This window comes from Solenopsis invicta, chromosome 13, assembly GCF_016802725.1.
Source record: "Solenopsis invicta isolate M01_SB chromosome 13, UNIL_Sinv_3.0, whole genome shotgun sequence".
NCBI classification, from domain to species: domain Eukaryota; kingdom Metazoa; phylum Arthropoda; class Insecta; order Hymenoptera; family Formicidae; genus Solenopsis; species Solenopsis invicta.
The window spans coordinates 3942381-3970128 of NC_052676.1; the positions used below are offsets into that span (position 1 = coordinate 3942381).

A 27748-nucleotide genomic window follows, 5' to 3' on the forward strand; every position below is an offset into this window, starting at 1 on the left:
CTAATTATTCACATAATCCGTGCGCTAAAATAGTCGAGCGCGAGTGTGCCGCCCATGTCTCATTATTCGCGCTGTAATAGCGCTCCCATGTACATAGACACGCTCGGCGAAGAAAACGGTGCGCGTGTATGTACGAGCAGCACCGTTACACGGCGTAGACAATCTTATCTAAATATTTGCATGTCATTGCGGGATTTCAGCCGTCCCCGTCTTATCCGCGCGGGACGGTAATCTCTTATTTCGATTTTATCTGCGCGTTACATAATCGCATTCCAGCTGCGCGCCGCTCTATGCGAACGCATAACATCTGGGAATCGCGCCGGAGAGCGCGGAAAGGGTTAATTTAATTTACCCCCGTCCACGACGGATCTCATTGTATCTAATTAACTCGCGTTGCGTCCGTTTTGATCGGGCCGAGTCTCAAATGCGAAGGACGAAATATTTTGTGAACTCGTTTTCTCGTAATATTTGTCAAAATACGCGCTAACAGATTAATATCGAGTTTCATTTTATGTACATGCAATAAATTGTTGAATGGAAATACTTTCCAGAATCAAATGTTGATATTAATCTGGCGTACCGTTATCCATTTTAAAGAGCAATGGATCTCTATCAATATATTCAATAGAGATTCATTAAATTAAAAGTAATTTGTCACTTACCGACACACGATGCGCAGCAGCGGAGTTTTCAACGTTGACCTGTAAAATAAATATAATTCACATTACAGTAGCAGTAATTAATATTGGAAAACTGATTGCGCCACGTTGAGTTTTTATTCCTCTTTTTCAAGGCTAAATTATTAATGAAATAATTAGAATTTTACCAAAATATCTATCTCCTAAATAGACTTTTAAAAAATTTAATAAACAAGTCCTCTTTAATTTGTACACAGGAAAAAAAATTTAGTGTTAAATCAAAAATTTATTGTTTCATATATAAGCAAGAATACAAATCTTCTTGGAAAAATTTATAATTAAACACACATAATTTGCTTACGCGAAAAGAAAAATGTTCTTCATCTAAGCAAATTATGTCTGAGATTATTATTTCTTCCAAGAAGGTTTATATTCTTGCTTATTTATGAAACAATGAATTGTTGATTTGATATTAATTTTTTTTTCCTGTGTACATAAATAAACCGAGAATAAACTAGTTTCACGAATCAAGACAAGTTTTATTTTATTTTATTAATAATTCATTTAATTTATTTAATTTAAACTACACACTTTATTTAATAATAATAAAATTAATAACGGAGTAATTTCATTTACAAGTTATGTACTCGTTTACCTCGTGGTTGCTCCGCCGTTGCCTGATGCCCCCCAGGTCCCCCTCCTCCTCTCTTGCTCCTGCTCGTAGCTTTTTTCAGGCACCGGCATTCGCTCATAAAAACACTGCGACGGAAAGCGCACGCGAAAAGACAAGCGTTTATCCGCATCACCCGTCACCCGCGTCGAAGGCCGCCGCCGAGGAGGTTAACGCGGCAGACGAATCTCGAGCATACGTAAGGGTACGCGCAGTCACGCGAAACGCCCGTCGTAATATAACCTCTACCCCGGCTGGGGTCGCAGCCGTTGTTAAAACATAACACGCGCTCGTCTCCGGGCGATTACTACGCTCCCGTTTCTCGCGTACGCCGACAAACAATACGAATTGAGAATGAAAACAAACATCCGCGGGTCGAAAAATGCGATCAGCCGACACACGATTCAGTGACGCCGCCGTCGTGCGTCGTCGAACGGGGGAGCCTCGCGAAGTTCGCGATCCAACAAGTTGCCGATAGTATACCCGTGTGTACGGCAGCAATCAACTTGATCGCATAAAGATCACGCGGCACCGTGCCCTCGTACGACGCCCTTCCGATGCCCGCGATGCGCAGTTTATTGTATCGCGGCAAGGGGAAACGACCAGCGCTGCGTCACTCGGCGCCCGCAATGGCGCGACGTTGGCCGCGAGTGCCGCGCGAAGTCGACCGCGCAACCCTACGTCACAGCGCTCGAGATTCGGCCAACGTCGTTGCGATGCCGAGTGACGCGGCCGCCAGCTTCGCACGACGCCTCGTCGTTCCGCGTTAATTTCCCGTTGTCGCAATGCAATGAACTGCGCATCGCGCACATCGCAAGGGCCGCGCGATCTACGTGCCGAGGTAATTGACGCCTTACTCGCAAGCATATGAGCAACTTGTTGGATCGCGAATCTCGTGAGGGTCCATTCGGCCGAAGCTTGTTGCGCGCGCGATGGCGCGGCGTCAAGTGAGTCGTGTCGGTCGGTCGTACTTTTCGATCCGCGGATGTTTGTTTTCGTTCTCAATTCGTATTGTTTATCGGCGTGTGCGAGAGCGCGGACGCAATGAGCGTCCGGAGACGCGCGCGTGTTACGCTTTAGCCACGGCTGTGCGCTACGTCTAACCGGAATAACAGTCAGGTACATATCACGTAATGGCCGCGCGTACCTTTGTGCTCGAGATTCGTCGGTCTTTTGCCGCGTTAACTTCCTCGGCGACGACGCGACGTCGCGACGCGGTGAGACGGGTGATGCGGATAAACGTTTGTCGTTTCGCGTGCACTTTTCGTTGTAGTGGTTTCGTGAGTGATTGCCGGTGCCATAAAGAAGCAACAAGTATGAACAAGAGAGGAGGAGGAGGAGGAGGAGGGGGAGCGGGGAGGCATCAGGCAACGGCGGAGCAACCGCGAGGTAAACGAGCACATCATTTATAAATTAAATTATTTTGTTATTAATTTCATTGTTAAATGAATTGTGTAGTTTAAATTAAATCAAGTTTTTATTTTAGTAAATAAATAATTATTAATAAAATAAAAGAAAGCTCGTCTTAATTCGTGAAATCAGCTTATTCTCGGTTTATTTGTATACAAATTTAAGAGGCCTCGTTCGTTGAATTTTTTAAAAGCCTATATTTAAGAGAGTCTATATTTTAAAAGAATTTTAAAAATGTAATTATCCCGTTAATAATTTGTCTTTGAGAAAGATGAATAAAAACTCAATGTGACGTAATCAGTTTTGTAATATTAATTACTGCGGACGCTACTATAATGTGAATTACATTTATTCGTGTTTTACAGGTCGATACGACGTTGAAAACTCCGCTGCTGCGCATCGTGTGTCGGTGAGTGACAAATTACTCTAGCTTGAATTTGTTTTGAATGTATTGATAGAGATCTGTTGTCTTAATTAAATTAGTATCTTTCGATTGCGGTGGGGATTTATATTTATTCAGAGTACTCTGAGTCATGTACTGTTGTGTCACACAATGTAGAATGATCCAGAGTGTTTTGATTAATACAGTTGATATACGAATGTTATTTTGTTATCTATATTTCGTGTTTAGAAAACAAGGCTCAGACTTTTTTATCTTGATACGTACCGTTAATATTTTAATTTCGGTGTAGAAGTAATTTTTTAATTATTTAGAAAAAATTTAATTTAATTTTTACAGTAAAAGACGTACGTATCACAAATGAGGTGTAAGTGTTTACGCATTTTTTTTCCTGTTACTAGACTTACGTCGGTATTTATAGTTGTAAATAATTTTTATCTTTGATTGAAAGAAAAAAAATGAATGAATGAATGAATGAATGAATCTGTAATTAATTAAACTTGTAAAAAGAAATCTCATGCATGTAGGTATCTATATGTGAATTAATGATATTTCTATTTATGATATTATTTTAATAATTGTTAAAATCAAACTTAATAATTATTAATGTAATACTTAATGATTAATTTTGTGATAACAAATTAGAATAATTAAATTCCGTATCTAGCTTCTGAAAGTAAAACGAATATTTCAACATTACATCACACAGGTAATAGAATTAAGTACACGGAATAAAAATTAAAGGAATAAAAAATTACATATTGTTACAAGAGATGTTATATATATTACAATTATTGTTTATACAAATTTGACAAATTCACGGATAAAAAAAATACTTTTAGGAGATATTTTCGTTATTTGTTTCGAGATCTAGGTAACATCATATGATTCATCGACTACTGAAGACAGTTCAGCGTATTCAAATTCGTTGACGCTCTCATTCTTTGGGATCTGTTTTTCATCTTTCTTCTCTTTGTATTCTCGTACTTTTTATAGTCCGTGCAGCTCGAATCGCAGCTGTTAGAATCAGGAAACCAGTTTTTCAAGAAGTTTTCTATTAAAACAAAAAGAAATTAACAAAAAATCCATATAGAATAATAAAATCAAATAGCACAGAAATTAATACTTAAAACAAATTAGTTCCAAACTACTCCGAATATTTAAATTCATGTCTGGTTTTGGACAGATAATAGAAAATTTATCAAATGAATGCTATAATCACAGTTCCAGTGTATTACAATTTAAAGAAGTGTAGATTTAAATTTATAATCACAATTTGTGACGTACTTTCAGAAACTTTTGTCGCCGTGTTCTTCAATGCTTTCTTATTGCCGAGCAATTTCCGAGTTGTTACAGTTGCCGTTTTCAGTTTTCTTGATAATATCTTTTTCTTGACTTTTAGCACTCGGTTCGTAGTTGTATATTCCTTGGAGTCACGTTTTGCGTAGTCCGACTTGCAATCGTAGCTGCTGGAAGATTCAGGATAGCAGCTTTCTAGGACTTTTTCTACAAATTTATATAAAAGCAATACGTGTACATAGAAAAAATGATGAGTTAACGGACATTTATGTCAGTTGACTTGGAAAATGCGTTGCTTAAAAAAATGTACACATTTGTGCTTAAAAAAATGTACATATAAAAACTAATAAACTGAAAAACTAAAAAGACTGAATAAACTAAAAAAGATTAGTAAACATTTAATCATACCAATGTTTGTAGATATTTGCTAAATGTGTATTCGCTTTACAAGCAAAGATTTGTAAAAGCGTAAAAAAAAGTTTACAGCAGTTTTTTCTAAAATAATTATCAAAAATAAACAAATGTTTTTGTGCTTTAGACTAGAATATCCCTTTAAGTCTACGGTGTGTAACGTACTATTAGGCAATTCCTCTCTGGTCTTTTTTCTCAAAACTTTCACAGTGCTAAATGATTTTGCGGGTTTCCGACTTCTCTCAGACATCTTCAACTGTCTGAAACCATTCGAGGACTTTACATGCGGTTCCTTGACTTTACTTTTCAACTTGGTCTTGTTCTTCGTTGTATACGTATGGAGTCCGTAGTCGCAATCCGTGCAGCCTGAACTGCAACCGCAATTGTCAGAGGAATACGGACAGTAGTTCTTCGAGAGTTCGCCTGATAGGTACAAACTTATGTAAATAGAATGCGAAATGTGAAATAATTTGACAAATCAATTTGAATCTCCGTGACAAGCTATTTTACTTTCTAATAGAAAAAATTTAATCTAATGTGAAACTCTTAAAAAATAATTCTCTAAGAATTATGACTCTTTTATTTTTTAACGAATTAAAATTATTTTGAAGTATAATGGAAATATGGAATTATTTTTATGTCTCGGCATAACTTTAATATAATAATAATAAAAAAAATAGATTAGTATACTCAAAATAAATTAATGAGAAAAAAATGAAATCTTGATATCTCTGAACCGAAGTAACTAAATTTATGATAATATCATGACATAATTTTAATTCGTCAATCAATTTTAATTTTGTCTAATCATCTTTTACATTGGTTAAATTAACATTTGATTCGTCGGAAACGAAACGAATAAGTCGAAAAATTTTTGCCGGTCAGGGACAGATGGTACAATTGTTATCATTGTAAACCGTGTGGGTTAAGATTTTTCTAGGTCTTACAACGCGAATTTGAAACGTACTTTTCAACTTCGCCAAGGTGTCATTCGAGGCTTCATTAGTTTTATATATTTTCGCATCCCCCTCACGCGGTGGAACGGTCGAAAAGGACTTTATTTGCTTCCGAAGTTTCGTTTCTATCCCGCGAGCTTTCTTGATTCTCCATGTTTTGAACATATTATCTATACGATTGTAATCGCATTCCGTGCAGTTCTCTTCGCAGTTGCAAGAGTAAAGACACGAGTCGTCTGTCGATGAGCATGAACGAAGCCGGGGTAACGTGAGACTTTTGAATAAGCTCTCGCTTCCATCTTCATACTGCTGCGAGCTTGTTTCGGTGTTTCGCGGTTCCATTTTTCCGAAGGAGCACTCCCGGCGTGCTGCAACAAAGTGCGCCGAATGATTTTCGAATAATTTTCAATCCTCTGTACCTACTACACTGTGCGACAAGCACAGTGCCTTGAAACACTTCTGCGGTAAAAAGAGATTACATGTTTATGTAAGGCGATATATAAAATGACATTGATCCCAAAATACTTGAAATTGTTCTTGCTTTGTTGATAAGTGATATAATTTTGAGGGACTGCTATCGAGAGAAGCCGAAGTCATCGAACTACAGATAAACTTTTATCTTTCTTGGTGTACGTATACACAAAGGAATAGTTGGAGTATTTTTGGCACTGATAATATGTACATTACGCGTTTCGGTAAAAAGAAACATGCGTTTACTTTTAAAGAACGCAGCTGGTGATAAAGAATCAGCTGATAAAAGCAGATTTGCTTTAAATTAAACAAGACGTAACGTTCTCTGGAAGCCGTTTTTTTTATCATTTTTAGAAAAAAAGAGAAGATTGCTTTGTGAAAAATACTCTCGGCAATATTAAAGTATCTAAAAATAATTTGACAATAATCATAAATAAATACTTATGTCGCACAGGAAAAGAACATTCTTGTTTTAAAAATATCTTTATTTTTGAAATGTTAAACATTGAAATGAGGTTGTATAGCGTTAAAAGGACGTAACTTGCTTACTCAAAGAAATTTTGTATAATTTTATTTCAACAAGAAAAATATATTCTCATTATTCAATAATAATTTCTATTTTCTAGTTAGGGGGAAAGAATATCACTTGGAAACAATAACAATATTCTAAAACGAATAATTAGAAGTGTTATTATTAAATCAATTATTGTGCTCTTTAGATAAGTACTATATGTTGAATTAAAAATTTTTCTGAAATTTAAGAACATGAAATTCTTTAAAGAAGATTGAATTGTATATAAGCACGAATATTATTTCTTGTTTTATAAATGAAATTACGAACACACACACACACACACACACACACACACACACACACACACACAACGAATGATTGTCAAGTAGAGTATATTAGTTTTAATTTGATATTAATGTTCGATACTGTCTTTGCTGTGTATTAAAATATACAAGAGTGATTTTAATATGGCGTAAGGTGAGATAAAGAAAGAAATGTAATTACACGCGCACATAAAGTACTCGTACCTTGCGAAGTCTCCGATTTATCGATCCAACGTGCGATCCAACACAATTTATCCGTAATATATCAGACCTTTCGTTTCACAAATAGCGAAGCTCTGTGACATGCAAATAAATGTTATCGTAACCGAATCGAGCGAAGCGGAATGATTTAGAGTTTAGACAGACGCTGGCGAGGACGAGACGCTGGCACGGTAACACTCGATCGCACTGTGATTCGAACGTTCGATCACCCCGTGTCTCTTACATGTGTTTGGCGTCCTCACCTTTCGGCACGATATATTTACAGAGGATATGTATCGTGTGTCGTGACAGAAAGTAATGGCATCTCAGTTTCCTCTATGCTAAATTTTGAGTTTGTATCCTGAACTTTAGACAGCGTTTACACGATTCGTGTCGGAATTCAGGATATTATTTTGCTTTACATGCCATGTGATTCGTGAAATCGAAAAATTGAAGAGTCGGCTATGTCCACCTGAAAATGCATGGCGTGAAAAGTTTCTGTTCTGATTAAAAAGTGTTCTAAAATTTATAAGTAAATGTACAGTTGGTACCGAAATGAACATGAATTATAATTAAATTATGGTAATTGCAACCATTTCTTTCTCTCATTAAACAGTGATAAAAAAAATTAATAAGATTATTACTCTACAGATACTCCGTTATTGTTGAAACCAAAATTATTTAAAAACGAGCTATTTTTCCAATAATTGTAAGGCGTGTAAAAATTTCATTTAGATGTAAAAATTAAAAAAATCATTTTAATCCCGCAAGTTTTGATAACAATTATTTTATCTTTTTTTTACTTTTTGGCTTCAGATTATTAGGTGTTTAGATGTTAGGGAAGTTAGGCGTTTGGGCACTATAAAAATACACAACAACTACTATAAGTTTTATTATTTTTACTTGCAAAAATTTCTAATATAAATGAAATATTATTTAGTATTATTAATAGTATTATTAAATGTACAGTTTTTCTTCTAGTCCTCGACACGATAACGCCTTTTTAACTTTAATCTCGATTTAAAATTCACTCGTTATCTTTTTGTAATTACAAGAATTAGAAAGATAAAGAATAATCTTGACGAAATTTTTTCTCATAATTTTTATACGAATTGGAACATTTTTCAGAAATACTCAAACAATCTGCATTCTTCTCCTAGAACTTTTCACACATCATACGAATTCTGAAATATTCTGAGATTTCTCCCATAATTTCTAAAAAATACTTTTAACATTTTTAGAGTTTATAACATCTTTATAGAACAAAAAATCTTTATAGAACAAGAAGTCGTAATTAACATACATGAAAAGTTCTGAGAAAAGACGTAAACTGATTATTTCTGTAAAGTGTTCTAATTCGCATAAAAAAAATTCCGAGAAAAATTTTTATCAGGAAAGCTATAAACTAAATTAAAGTTAATCTATATTTTCGGAAATGGACATAGAGGCGTGAGAGGGGAGGAGGCTTAAATTATTGTTCGTGTCCAGAAGAAAATACCGCGTGCAATGTGGATGTTTACGTTCCAACGAAACGCCCGTGTAACGATTCCAGCTTGATAAATCGCTGGATCGTTGGCCAAGAGCCACATATTACGTCGATAATATCGCGATACCCCCATCGATAGCGCCGCGAAATAGAAATATCGTGATCGCGAACGCGACGGGCGAGCGTGTGCGCGCGCGCGCGATACGCGGAGTTATGCCATATTACGGACCATTATGCAACGCGCGCGTATTGACGCAATTCAGATCCGATCGCAAGCACGAACCGATCCATGGGAAATCTTGAATTACACGTTTTATATATCGGCCACCGCCGCCGCCGCCGTTCGTTGCTATTGAGGGAATTGAAAGGGCCGTCGTGACTGCGATTACGTTAATTTCTTCGCTTATGATAATGGCACAAGGTGGCCTTGTGCTCGTAAATTTTCGTTTCATAACCGGAGGAATTACATATTGACACGGTTGGTGAGTCCGACCGCGCTACGAAACGGCTAGATTTACATTTTGTTATGGCGCCGCGTCTAACGTACAGGGTGTCGGATAATCGAACGCGGAGAACTGTGCAGAGCGATTTTTTGAAAATCAAAAATTAAGGATTTTTAAGAAGACTAATGAGAATTTCAGTTTGTTTTACGTTCGATAAAGCAATTATTGCAATTATTTTTCAAATAACTTGTAGCTGTGCATCAAGAACCGCATTTGACTCTCATTAATAGATACCGTTATTTTTAATTCTTGAGAGTCCCTTTGTAATTTTATTGTTAATTTTCTGATTAATCTTGATTTCGAAATCGATCTGGCGCTCCGTAACGGTCGCTTGACCTGTGACTTTTCGAAAGAGAAGCTATATAAATCAGTCTTAATTTTTTAAATCTAATTTCCCTACGAGAGATTAATCGATTTTAATCTTTGATAATTAATGTGTCATCGAATATTGAGCTCCATTTCTGAGAACTTTACCGTCTGTTTTCGATCGTGTAACAATGCTCTCCGACGACATTTCGGACACTTGGTGTTTCGAAAGCACGCCCCGAATGCTCGAGAAACACAATTTTACCCTGGTAGCTATGAACGCGAGGGTGGCGAATGTTTACGATGCTCCGTGGGGTGCGATGGAACGGCGTGACTCAGCGGCTATGGGGATGACGTAAGAAAATGGGTTTTGTCGCCTTGAGCAAGGGCGGCGAGAAACCCGAACGTTTATCTTCAGACCTTTTTTCGGTTCTCCGTTATGTTTCCCATTTTTAATTCTCTATTTACACGTTCGCGTTAGAGCTATAAAGAACAAGAACACATTTTTAGAATTGAGCAAACGACATGCGATATCGCTTTGAATAGTTTGAATCCGAATGTCTATCTTGCAAATACTATAAGTTCTTCATTTTTTTTCAAAGATCTCATCATGGATTTAAGGATGTTTTGGTTATATAATACGAGCTAAATTGCTACTGAAATTAGCTACGAAGAAGAAAACAGTGAAAAATTCGATTTATACTTAATAGTAGTAATTTGCAGCAAAAATTATTATATTTTGCTGTAATTTTAAATTAATAACTTTTGAACGAGTAAATGGATCTAAATGAATTTTTGTACCAATATTTATTAGTTTTATTGGTAAATGTAAAAATTTTGATTTAATTGGTAATGTTACTTCTCCAACAAATTTGTATATAAATACAGCAAAACTCGATTTTACATAAGAATCAAGAATAAACGAAACATTAAATAACTTTTAAATTAATAAGTGAATTGTCAAATTTTACATAAGATACTCAAACGTAATACTAGAACATTTTATGAAATTTTTATATTTTTGGTAGTTTTGAAATATGACCTATAATCCTTAAAATGCAGAATAAAATAATAAAAAGATAAATAATAATATCTTTGAATTTAAGAGACATAAGATAAACATGAAGACAAATGAAGGAAATACAAAATAGAAAAACACTAAAATAAAAGAAAAGCAATTTTATGGGTACAGATGTAATTGATTTTTCTATAAATAGTTTTCAAAAACATTTACTTATTATTAATTACTTAGAACCTCGTTACTTAAAAATTAAATGTTTTTGTTATTTTAGTCGTATTATTGTTGATTGTTTTAGTTTTACTATTTATATTTTGTACTTTTAATAAAATAATAAATAATTGAGGAAGCTTATTTATTCACGATACATATTGAACTACAAAATAAATATCTCATTTTAAATAAATATAAATATAAATATTAACTTATTTGCTTTTTTACATACATTACACAAAGTATTTTTTTTATAGATACATCCTTTAAATAAATATTTTTATCACTGTTTTCTGCTTCAAATGTTTTCTCTAGCACTGGCAATAAAGTTGCTTATAAACATTTAATATAATTAATAACGTAATAAATAATAATCAACAAGATTCGAAACGCGTTACGGATTTTTCCGTGAGTTTCATGGGAATCAAATAATCCTCGAAGAGACGTTCGAATAAATTTGATAAAAAAATTGTGGATAAAGCGACGATGAAATATCGACGTGAGATTACGTTGAAGAGTAACGTAACATCAAACGGATTGCCGTGCGAGATTGTACGCGAATTATGGGCGAGAGAGCCGCGCGAGGTGTGTCAGCCACGAATTCTCGTTCTCGCCATTCCCGACGTGAAATCACGAGGGGACGAGGTGATTGTATATATGGCACTTTTCCACCTAGACGACAAACGACAAAAGTGCGCACCCGTTATGGCTCGTGACAGGACGCCTGTCGTGACTGTCGTGCTTACGCAACTGGGTTCCAAGCCCGATTTAAGCGCTGGAATGTCCATCGCGATACCCCGGACGTCAACCTCCATTCATGCGTCTCTCCGCTTCGTCATCTACAGAGCCACCACCCTGCATTGTTCGCCACGTCGGTCCTCGAAATCGTCAGCGACGAGACGCGTGTCTCCTGTCAGAAATCGTAAATTGCCTATCTAATCATTTTTATCGCGATAACATTTAAAAAACTACGTATGTAGTGAGGTCAAAAGTTCAAAAGATCAAAAGTCCAAGGAAATAAGAAGAAGTGAAAAAATGATTTTTTCATTTTTTAAGATTACAAACGTCTTTTATTTTAATAAATTTTTTGGGACAATAAATTAATTTTTTTAACACCAATACTCTGAATTTTTATCTTTAAAATGATTTAACTTTGCTAAGATTACTTCTTCGTTATTGATAATTTTTTTTTCTACATAAATTGGGTTTTAATTTTAAAAATTATTTTCTATCATTTTATTTTTTGTCAAAAATTCAGAATATTTTTTGGTGGAATAGAATTAATTTATTGTTCTAAAAAATTAGTTAAAATAACGATTGATTATATTAAAAATAAAATTGATTTTTATTTTATCGTCTTTTTTATATCATTAAATCGAAAATTTTTGGTCTCTACTAGGTATCACGATAATTAATAATTAAAAAGTTTCTGAACTTTAAAAAATATATTGCAAGCTGTCATTCTTTTATTCGTCAATTTTTTGTAGAATATTACATCATTAAAAATGCAAAAGGGTGAGAAACATTTTTATTACAATTGATAGCAAGAAGAGGGATTTTTATAAATTAATCCTCTCGTAAATGTGATGAACTACTTGTTCAACGTGATCCGTTGGTAAAGTCGCGAATTAATGTCAACATACATACAACTCACTCCATCTGTTGACTGTAGATAGAAGTTTCAAATGTTATACTTTGATAATATAAAGTGCAGTGTTATTTATAATCTACGCTCCGATAATAGCAATTGCTATTGCGTCACGTTAATTATCGCGCTCCATTAATACTCGAATCATATTGGCGATGACTCGGAAAAAGCACTTTCTTCCCGCGCAATCTCTATTTTCAATTTATGATAAACAAAACGATGAATCTATCCTTGTTTGCTTATTAAACATCTGTAAAAAAATTAAATTTATAACGCAAAATTATTGTTTAAAGCTATTTATCAGTTAATCAGATTTTTTTAACCTTTTGATTTCTATTCTAATTTCCTAGATATAAATTCCCAAATGGGGCAAACGATTGATTCTAAGAAATGTTCTGTATAAAAACATGTTTATATAATAGCAAAAATTATAATAAAATAGTAACTAAACGTGTCAGTGCGTAAACATACTGCAATCTCATTTATTTTTATTTATATCTATATAGAATTTTTAAAACTATAATTTTAGTAATAAAAAAATTATTATAATTCTCTAAATTTTTATGGGGCGAACGATTTTGGGAATCAAAGAATTAAAGAAAAATTACATCTCTAAAAATTAAAAGTTTTATTACTTTTTTTGAAAGATATCTATTATTTCGATACCTATCGAAGCAAGTGCTGCAACCCTGCGTTTCGACTTTTCCGCTTCTCCATTTTGCGTTAAATTTATTTCAAGCCTATTCTTTTTCCGGGATATACGGAAATTACGTCGGCCGCGCGGGCCATTCACTTTCGTTTTCCGGGGTGGTTGTACCCCGGCGCATCAACAAGCACCGGTCGGCCGCAAGGGGTTGAAACCCCCGACAGTGCGCAGCCGCGTTGACCGCTGTCCACTTCTCTCTTCCTCACAGTTCCCCGGATTATTCCCCTACCTGCTTATACACCCGCGCAACCTGCCTGGGTGTACGACGAATATTGCTCTGCCGCCTGTAAGGGTGAGGTGACGCGCGTGTGCCGCAATCAGAGGCCGTAAAGGCTCCTTCCAGCAGTATTTCGCGACCAACCGGCAAAATAAGGGGCTCCAGGGTGGCGAACGGTGAACCGAGTGAGTATATACCGTCCCCGTGAGCGCTCTCTCTCAGCGAGCGAGTGGACCACCCCGGGAGGATCCACCCTCCCGGGAGGTCCCCCGCGCGCGTTCTCTCAGTTCTCCCGTAGATCCGCCTAGTGTGCCGTCACGTATCTCTCAAGCCTCGGTAGAGATCGCTTCTCGCGCGCGGTGGGGAAGCAACGGCGTCGGTAGGAGGAAGAAAACAACTTATCCGGACTACCCTCGACTCCTCGCGAAAATTGTTTTTCTTTTCTCCGTCGTAACGCACATCGAGACGACGTGACTATAATATGATTAAGAACGAGGAGTGAAGCGTGTCGGAATAGAATCGCGGAAATAATTGATGACACACGGGGTAATTCGATCGCGGCCGAGCTCTACTTTGTATCTCTGTTGGACACTCTGTTTTGCGGCGCGTCGTGTGTAATGGAGGCATTTATTATTAATTGGTTGGGGAATCGCGCGGGTTTTTTTCCCGACGTAGTTTTGCATTAGCTAAGACCCGATAGGTCTGAGTGTACATTTCGCGCTACTTGGAAGAAGAATTGGAAGTTGCTTGATTTCTCGGTAGAACTTTTTCGCGATAGTCGATATTCGCGCGTAACGTCAAGTTTACCCTGTCGGACCGGGGAAGGGAGCGATAGATTCGATTTGCGACATTTGTGACGGAAGTAGGGCAAAGTCGCAGCGTCGCGTAATTTCTCGTCTACGTCCAGTCTTTGTCCAGAGACCTCCGCTTCTGCACCCCCGTGAGATTTTTCCGCGTGAATATATATTTGCAAATGGGACACTCGTTTCTTTGAAACCACGCGCGATATCTTTCCTCCCGCGAAAAGAACATGGAGATAACGTGCAACAGTTTGTTTTCCTCCGCAAAGGGTTAAGTGCCGCGTGCCCGCCTCGCCTGGATAAGAGGCACGAAATCGGTTTTATTCATTTTATGAGTTGTTTCTTTTTGTTATATTTAAAAGAGTTACAATTTTTTTCTCAATTTGACAATAAGTATTACCATTGCGTTCCACGCGATTGGCTACACTGAGAAAGAAAAAGTTGTTAACTTGACAAAATTTTTCAACTTGATTTCTTCAGTTCGATGTATTTACGTGTTTGAGTTAAATACTTTGGTTGAATAATGGCTTACGCTGAAGTTCAAGTATTTTACGTATTTGAGTAGGAAAAAATACATAAATACTTGAACTGAAAAGAATTTGATCGAGTTGAAAAAAAAAATGTTTTAAAATCAAGTCGACGACTTTTTTCCCTCAGCGTACGGCCCAAGAGGAATTTGCGTTCGAGAGAAGAGAGACAGGACGTCGGGAATACACCTTGCCGATCGTTCCCGCCGAGGACGACGTCGCGACGACGCCACGTATATAAAAAAAAATTCGCGACCTCGCTCCATAGCTATAGAATCTCCGTTCGCGAGTGCAACAGTTGAAGTCAAGGCGAGGAGAGTTTGAAAGTGTAGTCCCGCGCTGTGCGTCGCGAATCGATAGCAGGCCGATTACGCGGGAACGCGCTCTACATGTAAATACGCGCGCACCCCCGTCAAGAAGTGTGTCCGCCCCCGCATTCGGTCACGAGATCGGCGAGGGCGGGTCGCGCGTCGCGACAGCGATCGCGTCGCTTTTGATCGCTTGAACTCTTTTACCCTCCTCCTCCTCCTCTTTTCTCGATTGGAGGGGAGAGGACGGGGCGATCCGCTCTGCCCGTTGCAATCAGTGTAACGCCACGGATTTATTATTTAATGGGAATAATTCACGTTTTATATAACTGATGGTATATCATACGAGCAACTTGCATTCCACGCCATAATCTGGGTTGTCCTTATTGTGGTGCGTTATTATGTGAAAAAGCGAAAGGCTCGTGCTCTTCAGCGGTACCACAATCTGTTATCCACAACGTGAAAAATCGCGAGATTTATCCTTTTCCCCCGAGCTGAGATAGTAAGAGAAGCAGGTGACGGGTAAACACACACACACACACATGGGAGAAACCATGTTGGCGAGAGTCAGAAACAGCCTTCTCTGTGGCATGCCCAAATGCCCGACTATCCGTATTCCAGGGATGGAGAAGCCGGAGTCCTCCGCGGGGGGCGAGAGCGCCGGGGAGCTCGAGGATCGGGATCCCAACAGCCTGAACCAACATCTTCAGGTAATTGCGCAGCCGCCTATCTCTGCGCGACCGACGGTTTCGCGGGACTTGTCCCCATAATTTTGGCCTAGTTCCGTAAAGCGCATGCACAGGCTGTATCGTTTTATCCTTGTTTAACGTTCGGTAACGACCGACAGGGATGAAATGATACATCGTACGCATCATATGCGCTTTACGGAACTTGGCCTTTGCACATCGAAAAGCTAGCAATCTCACCCATCTTTTATGAAGCATGCACCAACGTATCCACAGCAAATCCACACGAAAGTAACTGCTACATAACATAGAAGATGTTATATAACAGTTACATTTGTATGGAGATGTCACATAGCAGTTACATTCTCATTACATTTACTTATATTACATAGCAAATACATTTGTATTTACGTATATATTATATAGCAGTTACATGAGTGTTTGCTTTTAATCGTATCACCATATATTTTGTTACATAATCGTTAGAAGGCGCGATTAATCGCATTTGAATTCTCTCTCGTTTTAACTTATCGGATTTCCGAGCAGCAGAGACGCGACTTGTAAGCCTAAAGCCCCAGCCTATTAGTCTACGTCATTGACCATCGATCTTCCATTATTTTCGCGGAAATGTGGGTTGCGGCTTTCAGCGCTTTCGTTTCGCGCTCTGTCGCTCACGGGTTTTTACCCCCGACAAAGTAATTACCCCCGAGCTTATCCACCGCGACGAATTATTCACATGCGGCATGCGCCATGCGCCGAAGGATGAATAGGACAGTCAGAAAATTATGAAAAAATTACAGATTGCTTTACATTGCGTTTTAAAGTCGTAGAAAAAATTTAGCGGTTATTTTCTAACTGGATAAAAAATTATTTCAGTAAAAAGTAGACGTGTGCTCCAATGAAAATTAATTATAATTAATGAAATAATAAAATATATCTGAATTTTTAATTTAAATACTTTGAATATTCAAGATGGTAAAGTTTCATTGCGATTCAAAGATCAGTTCTGTAAATTAAATAAAATTGATCTATTTGCTCGCTTACAAAATAAACCGACAATCAGAATAAAACTTTGAATAAATCATCAATGAATACTTAAAATACTTGTACAAAATATTGGATTTTTCTTAATATTGTAAAAGTAATTCAATTTTTAACAATAAACAGAGTAAATAAACTATAAAAATGTTATTAAATTAAAATATAATCTCACATGACTTTACGTACATGGCTTGTTTGAAGTGTTAATGTTAAACACAATTCCAAATTTTATTTACTTTGCAAGAACTGTATATCCGATACATCCTTAACGCCGCGATCGAAGTATGATCGACATCGATTTTATCGATTTTACGATACGCGAGCGTGAAACGCATCATGAAACGCAGGTGATGTGGGACGACGTGATCGGTGAGCCGGAGGGAATCCGGAGTCCCGAATGCGCCTGGCGGCTTAGCGGCCACTGCTTCCGGCTCTCCAGAGGATGCTGCTACATACTCCTCTCCGTCCTGGTGGCGCCTCTGCTCGCCCTGCTGTTCGGTTTCATGTTCGCATGCCTCGCGTTTCAGGTGAGTCGATAACCCGTCGCTCGTCTCGCGTGCGTCCGTTCCCTCCAATTTCTATCAATCGATCTCGCGAATATGTCCCATGTGGGAACGATACATCGCCTTCTGATTATCGCACGTGAAATACGCCACGCGTCGCGTAGTAGCAAGATTGCTTTACGATCGCGGAACAATATCAATGATTAGAACATAATATTCATTTTTTTATTTAAACGGCACAATAAAACAATAAAATTGTACATGTTATTTATAATATCTTATAAATAATCTAACATAATTGTATAATTATATTATATAATTAAATAATATATTTATTTGCAATGTCAATTTGTTAAAAGGTTAGAAAAAGCTATAATCTAAATATTAGTGTAAAAATATAATTATAACGAAGAGTTTTTACATGTACGTTTCGAAGAGTTTTACATGTACTTGCCCCATATTAATATGTGAAAATTACATTAAAAGTAAATCCGGAACGTACATGTAAAACTCTTCGTTATAATTATATTTTTACACTAATATCTAGATTATCGCTCTTTTCTGACCTTTTAACAAATTGACATTGCGTATGCATATATAGAGCTAGAATTATACTTGTTAATATATGTATTTATTATTTACTTATATATAAAAGAATTATACCAATGAAAATTTTATTATTAATATATAAAGAGAATTATGAATACAAAATATTTTTTTTTACATTTAAAAAAAACTTTAAAATTTTTTACCGTACATGAAAAGGGATAAGATATATAATTATTCATAGGCGAGACAATTAAAGTGAATAGAGAATTCAAGACCCAAGTATAAGATTCTTTATACTACCTCTCTTAAGTTATTATGGAAGAAATAACTAAGGCTTTTACACTCTTTACAAAGAGAATAATCATTTTGCGTAGGCCATCGCAACTTACTACATTGACAAATTGATTTAACGATATGGCTTATTTAATATTAATAGTTAAAACCTTTGAAATTTTATTTTTAACTTGTGCAGTGTAAATCCTCGCGCAACGTAAATGCCGAGGTTAACCTAAGGCGGGAAACTTGAATTTTTCAACTCGAGTTTTTCGAAGCGAACGGAACGCTTTTCGTTCCTTTAAATTTCAATGGCTCGTTCTACTTCCGATTCGCACGTCCTTCTACCCTTGTTGTTGATCTTTACAGCATATATGGTGTCTCGCGCCGTGCCTGCGCATATGGAAGATCACGTGCGCGGCGATGCGAAATTTCTTGGCGGCGGTGACGCAGGCGATCATACGACCACTTATGGAGGGACTGGGTTATCTCTGCTACAATATCCGTATATTCAATCAGAGGCTACCCGACGGTCCTCTCCAGAAAGAGGATTTACTGATCGTGTAGCTCGGAGATGCCAGCGGCGAGCAACATCTATCTCCCTCGCCGACTGGTTCACGACATTCCGCTACTCCGCGGTCTCCGCATCCTTCTGAACATGAACACGTTGCCGTGATCGAGCAGACCGTATGTGTCGATAGTGTTATGAGTGTTAGCGTTTAGAGATAAGCGATGAGAGAGAAGGTGTCTAATTACAGAGATACTTCCCACATAGAACATGACGTTTCTCCATTAGAAATCCATTAGATTCCCATAGTTCCATGTGACGTATAATCAACATAGAGTCAGACAGATCTCCAATAGAGATTCATCGTAGCCATGATAGATGTCTTTTACAAATCCAGCATAAACGTCTATTAAACATCTTTATGGATATACGTATAATAGAATTAAGTGACAAATAGTCGTGGCGGCGTTCTATTTCTCGTAATTAAGAAACAAAACAGGTGTCACGTCCCGGCCAAGCTAGGCTGCCGACAAGGCAGTGCGCGCGCTTTTTGGCGAGACTGGCTGTCTCGAAATCTAAATTTCGTGGACCCCATAGCCCAGAGATCTGAGATAGTCCGAGGACTTGTGAGACGGTTAATATTGAAGAATCGGGATTATTCCATGGGAAATCTTTCTTTCTAATTAGATAGTAGATGAAATCTTCAATTTCACGCGGGCAACGATCGCAGTCGCGAGGGTCGCGAAGTGTAGCCAAAGAAACGTGACACAAATCGCACCGCTGAGGATTGAATGACCTTCCGAAGTGGATCTAACGCTGAATTATTTCGCGATAGTGCTTCTTTGCGGCGGGTTTGATTTACCATTTCTGGACATTCGACGAATTGCTCATCGCTGCGACGATAGTAGAGGGTAGTTACGCACTGCGCGCTGTTCAACCACGCGCGAAATGCGTGGTCAGATTTGCGTCGAATGGCAGTTGATGAAGCGGAGTACATAGTATAAAGCTGTATACATGTGTTCTGCTTTGTAACGTCAAGCATAACACAAGTATAAAGTTTTATAATATGTGAAGTAGCAACTTATTTGTTCCTGAAGAGAAGATCGCCTGTGCTGCTGCGCACGTAGTAGGTTGTACAAATTCTAGGCCTTTTCGTTCCTTGGCTGCTCAGTGTCTCCTGGCCTCGTGTCTTTTCTTATTCATAAGCGCGTATATATTCGCATATGTGAGAGCGGATATGCGAGTGAGCACAGAGAGTTAAGCAGAAAATATATACAACTACTAATGTTAGTACACAACACTAATAATAACGTTAAACAATAATTAAGTACTAAGGAGAAGCTAAGCTATGGTTAAAATTACAAGCTAGCGAAATTATTCAAAGATTAATACACTAGATTTAATTATTAATTTGAATTGGAATGAATAAAGATTTAAGGAATTGGTACTGTAACATTGCGCGGATATCGATAGAGACTTGAATTAGTAAAATTCAGTTAACGCGCATTCGCGGGCGGAACTTCTCAGATACTCGGCTACTGCTTGCTGACTACTCGACTACTATCTGACTCTAATTGTCCGGAGTCGCGGGCGGAACTCTTACATGTATACGTTTCTTAGACAATGCCCAAAAAGCGATATTCGGGAGGGTTGGCGATGATGCGATCGTAGGCAAAATTTCTAAAAAGGGAAACTAAACGGGAACAAATTTTATTATTCTAAGGGCCGTGCGTGCAGATTTTTCTGTCGTGATAATTCGACACCAAAAAACGTGTGGAAAAGTGAAACCGACGGTCGACCTGTCGGTATATACAAATAAATGTGAAAAATTTTCCGCTGTGCCACGGACGTGACATGTGGATAGAATTAAAGGCAGTATTATATGGTAGTATTATATTCTAACGAAGTGATGATGAAACGATTTGTTGAACGTAAATCCTTAAAATGTTTCTCGTCAAAACGGTATTTTGACATTTAGCCAAAGCAAATCTATAAAGCATCTATTAACCTACTAGTTTAATGTCTGTTAGTCGTTCATCGAAACTCTGTGAAACATTTAGAATTATAGTCCATAGCGTCTAGTGAATATCTAATGGAGGTCCAATAGAAGTGTGCCACGTGAAATTAGGAATTTATAGTGGCGGTCTATTGGAAGTAATGGAGATTGTATATTTTCTTGATAATTGTCAAAAAAATATGCAATCTCCATCAATTCTGTTAGTTTTCGTTCTATGTGGGTTGCGAGACGTGGCGAAAGTTCGAAAACGGGATATATCACGAGCGAAATTATATATGATTCTTAATATAATCATTGTAATATCTTAATGTAATCATCGAGAACGCCGACGGTCTAAGATAGGCGAGAGGACACCATCGCGACATGCGCAACACACGTAATCGGAACGCAAGCGGTATATTTTTGTAGCTCTTAGTTATAATGTGACGCGTCAAAGAATTTTTTTTTTCCGTTCAACTATCTGCAATGCAGCGTGCGACAAGCCGCTGTTCAGTACGCTAGTTTAAGTAAGTGTAAAGGTCCTCAGCGCTGGCCTTGTAAGAATACAATAATTTTAACTCATGCGCATGTCACGGGGTGGACGCAGATCGGGAGTTAAGAACCTTGAGTAACAGGCTAGTCGATATTTTACGCAGATTGGCCTTTTTGTCATTCACTGTTGAATTCGAAACAAAGAAGACTTGGTGTTTCATCGGGCGGGAGCATACATAATTACCTGAATGAGAAGTGATTTCGGAATGAGCGAGCCGTCGAATGGGATTCATTCGTTATAATATTCGTTATAATATTGATCTAAAATTTTAATCAATTTGGGAATGTAGCTATTAAGGAGAAGATATACGCGCGAGGAGGATAAATATAAATATAAATATAAATGTGATGTTGACATGTTAAAAAAATTTAAGACGGCGGAAAAATTTTTCGCATACTTAATAAAATTGATGCATATTAAATTGTCATTGTGATTTTAAAAATCGCTAATTACAAATTTAATGTTAGAATTACTAAACTTTATTAAATTTGTACTGTAATAAATTTTAAAATTTTGATTAGAAGTTAGAAATTTTCTACCCTTAAAAGCTCTTAAAAGCCATTGTTGGAAAATTTTAATAATATATTGAAAAGTGTTTAATTAATTAATTCATATTTAAGGGATGAATAAGAGATATACATAAATATATATAAGAGAAATATACGTTTATTATATATTGTCTAAAACAAAGAACGTTCTTAGTTCAAAAACAAACACCGAAAGTATCGGAAAGTCCAGACACTTAATTTCTGTACGATCTTAAATAATTAATTTTAGCTCAATTAACGTTTCTCGATAAAGCGATAAGATAACACGAAACCGTTGTACTATCAATACTCTATGTGTAAATTTATCATCGGTAACATCCTACCATTTGTTTTTGTGTTTTTCTCGGCCGTTGTAGACGATTTGCGAAAAAAGCATTCCGCAACATCGAAACTTAGAAGCTGTACATACGAATCTCCTGTAAGAGAACTTTTGCAAATAAAAATGTAGAAGTTGATACGAGAAAAATATTTCCAATTTTGCACCACGGAGACAGGAAGTTAGGAGCAGGGCTGTGCCGTATATTTCAAGATTACGTCTACATAGGTTTTTTTTACACAAAACGATACGTGATGTTCACACGAATCTTTTTTACGTACAATACAAACATGTAAAATATGTAAACTATTGTAAATTGGACAATGTAAAAAAAAGTAATTAAGTAGTTTTAAAATTATTAATATATCTGATTTTGGTATATTAATAAAAATATATATACCATTAAAAATTAAAAGATTAAAGAAAATGATATATCAATTATTATTGTATTACATATCAGGTTCAAGTCTTCGATGATCTATAAGGCATAGTTTACAAAAAACATAGTTTGCATTTTACACCAGTTTACGTATTCTACATAGTTTACGTTGTTTACTTTTATTTATATTTTGCGCGTAAACGCACAATCCCAGCAAACAAAGTTACAGTTATATAAATGTTAGTTGCGATTTTTCACTCAACAATGTAATTGTTAAATAACACTAGTTATATACCAGTTACACTGTTGAGTGGAAAATCGCAACTAACATTGATATAATTGTAACTTTGCGTTTGCTGGTATCTTGGTTGATAGTCTTTACAAAAAAGTCATGCGCGATAAAAAAAAGTTCGTTTCCTTAAAAGTTAGTTCTGAGACACTCAATATTATATTACACAATATCTGAATATTATACAATATTACACAGTATTATTAATCGCTTGGAAGTTATTGAGTTTATTTTGAATTATCTAGAAGAATATTATTGATCGTCTAGAAGCCGCTTAAGCGTCCGACAGCTATTCGAACTTGCCTCCAAATTCTTGTCGAGCCAATGGGTGCGTCCAGTACTATACCGCTCACTGGGCGGTTAAGCAGGAATTAAATGTGATTGGTCGGATCCAAAGGCAAGACCCAATCACACTTGTCACTTAGCCGCTCATAAAATGGTGATAGTATAGAATACACTCATTCACATACACAGTCGCTGTGTAAAGTCTCACGTTCCCGCTAACAGCTGACTACTCGACAAGTTGTCGGCTGCTGCGTAGTAGAAGCAAGTTCGCTGATGGTTCGCTGAATGAATAACTAATGTCGAGACACTTGCTCTCGGTCGCTCGGTGTGGGTGCGTCTTCAGACGCGTCTGATAAGAGGACTTTCTTTTGGAGATAAACAAAGTCGGTGTTTTGTCGCAATCATCAGTTGCTCAACATGGCGTGCCGCATGCAGGGATTGTTGTTGAGGGCCGGCCGCTTGTGCCGCGTTAATTCTACGAGGCGTATCCTTTGGAAATCCGTCAGACAGTTTAATCGATTTTAGGATTCTTAGGTCTTGTCGTTAGATCATGTGATTTTGTCAGAACTCGTCACATTCGTCCTTAAATTCTGATCAGAGATCTCCACCTCCGTGGCACTCCGAAACAGACGTAAGTCACATTTAATTTTAGATTTATATCATTAATCATCAGGTAAATAAAAGGTAGATAGCTTTTTAATCGCAATATGATCTGTATTGATCTATACTGACGATCTACAGCCTTGACGGAAAGTGTAGATGGTAGCACGATGCAGAGGCGTGACTCGGCCGGTAGCTCGTTCTGTCGACATTACGATTTGCTATCTCATCTTTACTGATAACTGATAAAAAATATTTGTACCGGTCTATCGTTATGTCGTTACATACATCATTATGTAACGTATATAATTGCTGACAACTGAATTTCACGTGATACGTATTTTGAAAGAAATGAAATTATGAGAATTTAATTTAACTAAATTTATTGCGTACACGTATGTGATTTACGTAAAATGAGAATAAGAATACGCAAATGATCAAGTGTCAGCATGTTTTTACAATGCCTGTTACAAAAGATAATTAATAATTAAAATATAAAAAATATATACAAATACATTGACCAAAAATGATTTTTTCGTTTATTTGTATTACTCATTTATCGATTGATCTTTCATTTATTATTGATCAAAATAAATTATTGAATTTTGTGGGTCAGCCGCCTTCAGTTGGGAGGATCCGTTCAATCTGGAGTCGCAATTGACGCAGGATGAGATCCTGATGAGGGATCAGTTTCGTTCCTATTGTCAGGAGCAACTTCTGCCGCGGGTGATCGAGGCGAATCGCAAAGAACACTTTGACCGAAATATCATAAGACAGATGGGTCAACTCGGGGTGCTGGGCTGCACCCTGAAGGGTTACGGCGCCGCCGGGGTGTCCTCGGTGGCTTACGGGCTCCTCGCCAGGGAGATCGAGAGCGTCGACAGCGGATACCGATCGGCGTTGTCGGTGCAGTCGTCCCTCTCGACCGGCGCGATCTACATGTTCGGCAGCGATGCCCAGAAGGATCGATTTCTACCTAAAATGGGTGCGTGCAAGCGATTCTTGGGGATTACGCCCTCTAGTTTAATTTTTGAATCATGAGAATTACTAGATTTAAAATTTGACCAGGGAAGTATTGTCCAATTATTTATTTTCGAAAACAAAGGCAAAAATAAGACTTAATTTTTATTTAAGTTAATCAGGTTGGCAACAGATTAATTGATAAAATTAATATAAGTTTGTCATTAAAATTGATTGAATGGTTGGAGCAGTGAGCGATAGCTTTCAAAGTATTTTAGTTTCCGGGGAAAAGATCGGCTGCTTCGGCTTGACGGAACCCAATCACGGTAGCGACGCAGGAGCCATGGAGACCAGAGCTACTTACGATTCTAATAAAAAGGTGTACAAATTGAACGGTAGCAAAACATGGTTGGTCTTTTTTTTAACTATTTTAGCGTTAAATATTTTTGAGCAAGTATTCTCGCGATCAAAGAGCTTAGTCAGAACGTTGGAATCTCGTTTAGGATCACAAACTCACCCATCGCTGATGTCTTGGTTGTATGGGCAAAATGCGATGACGGTAAGATTCGTGGGTTCATCATTGAGAGGGAAGCTGCGGGAGATCGATTATCCACCCCAAAGATCGAGGGGAAGTTCTCTCTAAGATCGTCCATCACCGGTATGATCTTGATGGATAACGTGATTGTGCCGGAGGAAAACTTATTGAACGTTGAGGGACTAAAAGTAAGCCTTCCTGATAATTTAGAAGGACTCATCCTGCTTTACGCATTTATAATCAATTGACTACTTATCACTGTTGTCATTAATTATCTTCATTAGGTGGAATTTTTGAGAATATATTAAAAAGGAATTTAATGCCTATAAAAATGTTTTATATAAAATTTTGCGCAGTGATAATGCGCTACGTGTAGTTTAGGATGTTTAATAAGAGAATTTGATGAAGGGGCCGTTCAGTTGCTTGAACAACGCGCGGTACGGCATCGCCTGGGGTGCGTTGGGCGCGGCGGAGGCTTGCTTGAAGATCGCTCGAACTTACACCCTGGAGAGGAAACAGTTTAAGAGACCGCTGGCGGCGAATCAGCTCGTGCAGAAAAAACTCGCGGACATGACGTCCGACATCGCGATCGGTCTTCAAGCTTGCCTGCGAGTCGGTAGACTGAAGGACGAGAACAGGTAACAAAATAAACTCGACCGAAGAGACGATGATCTGATCCGAAGACAGAGATTAATATTTTATTGCTCCTCTGAGAAAACTATTGTTTCAATCTTCCCAAATCAATCGCCTTTTTATCACAAGGTTATTATATAATGGTATATTTTTAAACGTAGACGATACGTAGGATTGAAAAATAACTCTATCATCGTTATTGACGATGTTGTTGTTATAGACTGATAACGATATTTTTTTGCAGTTGTGTGTGTAGTGGCAAAAATCATTTTATGAATATAGTTTTAAAATATAATAAACTAATATAGTTGCCACACGTACATTAAAACAATTTTGAAATTATTAGATAAACATTTTTTAACACAAGTTTCAGAGTACAAATGAGTTTATAAATTTAATGAAGACCAACATTTTTTATTTGTATTTGGAGCATTTAAAACTTGTTCCTTAAATTTTTGGTTATCTTGCGAATCTAACATACAAAAGTATATTGTTTCATTAATATTTCATGTTATATATGTATTACTGATAATATAATATATTGCCAATATACGCAACTGTGCACGTGCGTATAAGAAAAGCAGGAAATGATTTTACGTGCCGTAGAGCCGCGCCGGAAATGATTTCCATCATAAAGAGAAACTCGGCCGTCAAATCGCTGGAGATCGCGCGAACCGCGCGAGATATGCTGGGCGGAAATGGGATCTCGGACGAATATCACGTGATCAGGCACGTGATGAACCTGGAAACGGTCAACACTTACGAAGGTACGTGGGGGATCGACATGAGATATCGTTTAGCTCGTCGTTTCGGGACCATTTGCGTTTCTTCTTCTCTACTCTCTTTCTCTCTTCCACAGGTACAAACGACATTCACGCTTTGATCCTCGGGAGAGCGATCACCGGTATCGCCGCGTTCTCGGGATAAGCGATTCGAGTGTCCGAATGATAAGACTGCCTTTGTACACGCCACGTGTGCCATCGATTTTTCTATTTACGACCGTTGGACACGCTCGTACTGTATCGCTACTTGTATTGCCAATTTCTTTTTTGTCTCTCATTAATTATTTTTATAAAAAGAGTTATTTTTGTACATTTCGATACTGATGTATTAAATGTATATACCGATGTACTGAATTATAGCAGAAAGTACTTTTATCACTTTTACGATAGGCTGAGGTCTCTTAATAAATTACATTACACATGATCGATATTTTTTAAGAAAAACATGATAGCGAGTATTTTCCCCTTCTCCTCCTTTGAAATCCTCGCAAGTTTTCGCCTTGCATTGGCAGATTGTTGCACGTTTTTGCTACAATGAATCTTTAAAATCACTTAATACATTTTTTGTTCGTTTATTCTCTACTTCACGTTTTAACAATTTCATGGCGTGTGCACTGAAAAACAGATTTTGTATAATAATTAAGTTTTGCTGGAATAATTTCGAATAAATGTTGGATTAATATAACCAAATATTTAGTAATATTAATTATATTTATTGTAAACAAACAACAATAGTAACTAATCAGTTACGAAACGGTCACTAAATGTTACCAGATATTTGGACATGTTAACTGAATATTTAATTGAAACTATTTCATCGAAGCTTGATAATTATCATCCAAGGTTGATCATTACTATCAAATTCTTTTTTCAATGTGCTCTCTTTCACTGTTTATCGTCACTTTCGGTCTCGCTTTCGCCTCTCGTACCGCATCATTTATTCCACTCGTCCATTAGACGTCTGAAATCTCGTTTAGACCATCTACTGAAAATCCATAGTTTTGCGTTGCTTATGTCCATTAGGACCATTAGGCCACCATTAGACGCATTCATAGATGTCTATTAAACCCACTTTACGCGATCTATACACAATTTGTGATAGAATTTGAGACAAAATTCTATTTATAATTTTATACTGGAAACATGTGAACAAACAAAATGTATAAAATATGCGCAGTGTATAAATACCCGTGAATTGTAAATGGCAAACTAGAACTTAACTCACTATCGTATCTAATCATTCTTGTGACAATGTCTTGGTCCTGAGAGCAAGTTATTTGTTTATTA

The 27748-nt window shown here is 37.2% G+C and overlaps 3 protein-coding genes across 8 annotated transcripts; 2 read left to right on the forward strand and 1 right to left on the reverse strand.

The window, feature by feature from the left end:
* Positions 1-3882: 3882 nt before the first annotated feature.
* Positions 3883-7592, reverse strand: LOC105194357. Its single transcript, XM_011159236.2, has 5 exons — positions 7297-7592; positions 5796-6152; positions 4994-5251; positions 4406-4624; positions 3883-4172 (listed from the first exon to the last, which is right to left on the reverse strand). Exons 2-5 carry the CDS (start codon positions 6124-6126, stop codon positions 4015-4017), a joined length of 966 nt encoding a protein of 321 aa, XP_011157538.2. The 5' UTR covers positions 6127-6152; positions 7297-7592; the 3' UTR covers positions 3883-4014.
* A 5780-nt stretch (positions 7593-13372) lies between these two features.
* Positions 13373-22148, forward strand: LOC105194358 (caveolin-3). Of its 5 annotated transcripts, none has more exons than XM_026137006.2 (4): positions 13373-13575; positions 14848-15735; positions 17100-17279; positions 18447-22148. In XM_026137006.2, exons 2-4 carry the CDS (start codon positions 15568-15570, stop codon positions 18642-18644), a joined length of 546 nt encoding a protein of 181 aa, XP_025992791.1. In that variant the 5' UTR covers positions 13373-13575; positions 14848-15567; the 3' UTR covers positions 18645-22148. The 5 variants fall into 5 exon arrangements, with proteins under 5 accessions (XP_025992791.1, XP_011157542.1, XP_011157539.1 ...); XM_011159240.3 differs by having other exon boundaries at positions 13375-13575; positions 15647-15735; XM_011159237.3 differs by lacking the exon at positions 13373-13575 and adding an exon at positions 13662-14330.
* Positions 22149-22417: 269 nt separating this feature from the next.
* LOC105194359 (glutaryl-CoA dehydrogenase, mitochondrial) lies at positions 22418-26905 on the forward strand. Of its 2 annotated transcripts, XM_011159242.3 has the most exons (8): positions 22428-23435; positions 23550-23582; positions 24168-24536; positions 24790-24919; positions 25015-25234; positions 25455-25684; positions 26286-26446; positions 26539-26905. In XM_011159242.3, the coding sequence occupies exons 1-8, from the start codon at positions 23369-23371 to the stop codon at positions 26604-26606; spliced, it is 1278 nt and encodes a 425-aa protein (XP_011157544.2). In that variant the 5' UTR covers positions 22428-23368; the 3' UTR covers positions 26607-26905. The 2 variants fall into 2 exon arrangements, with proteins under 2 accessions (XP_039312336.1, XP_011157544.2); XM_039456402.1 differs by lacking the exon at positions 26539-26905 and having other exon boundaries at positions 22418-23435; positions 26264-26398.
* The last annotated feature ends 843 nt before the right edge of the window (positions 26906-27748 follow it).

Excerpts from the sequence above, each read along its gene's own strand:
- LOC105194359 (XM_011159242.3), top strand. The coding sequence starts at position 23,369 with ATGGCGTGCCGCATGCAGGGATTGTTGTTGAGGGCCGGCCGCTTGTGC. Across the intron at positions 23,583-24,167 it reads CGTGGCACTCCGAAACAGAC|CCGCCTTCAGTTGGGAGGAT; the intron begins GTAAGTCACATT and ends TTTGTGGGTCAG. Across the intron at positions 24,920-25,014 it reads TTGAACGGTAGCAAAACATG|GATCACAAACTCACCCATCG; the intron begins GTTGGTCTTTTT and ends AATCTCGTTTAG.
- LOC105194357 (XM_011159236.2), bottom strand. The coding sequence starts at position 6,126 with ATGGAACCGCGAAACACCGAAACAAGCTCGCAGCAGTATGAAGATGGA. Across the intron at positions 4,625-4,993 it reads CAGAGAGGAATTGCCTAATA|AAAAAGTCCTAGAAAGCTGC; the intron begins GTACGTTACACA and ends ATAAATTTGTAG. Across the intron at positions 4,173-4,405 it reads GGCGACAAAAGTTTCTGAAA|AAAACTTCTTGAAAAACTGG; the intron begins GTACGTCACAAA and ends TTGTTTTAATAG.
- LOC105194358 (XM_026137006.2), top strand. The coding sequence starts at position 15,568 with ATGGGAGAAACCATGTTGGCGAGAGTCAGAAACAGCCTTCTCTGTGGC. Across the intron at positions 15,736-17,099 it reads GCCTGAACCAACATCTTCAG|GTGATGTGGGACGACGTGAT; the intron begins GTAATTGCGCAG and ends CATGAAACGCAG. Across the intron at positions 17,280-18,446 it reads TCGCATGCCTCGCGTTTCAG|CATATATGGTGTCTCGCGCC; the intron begins GTGAGTCGATAA and ends TGATCTTTACAG.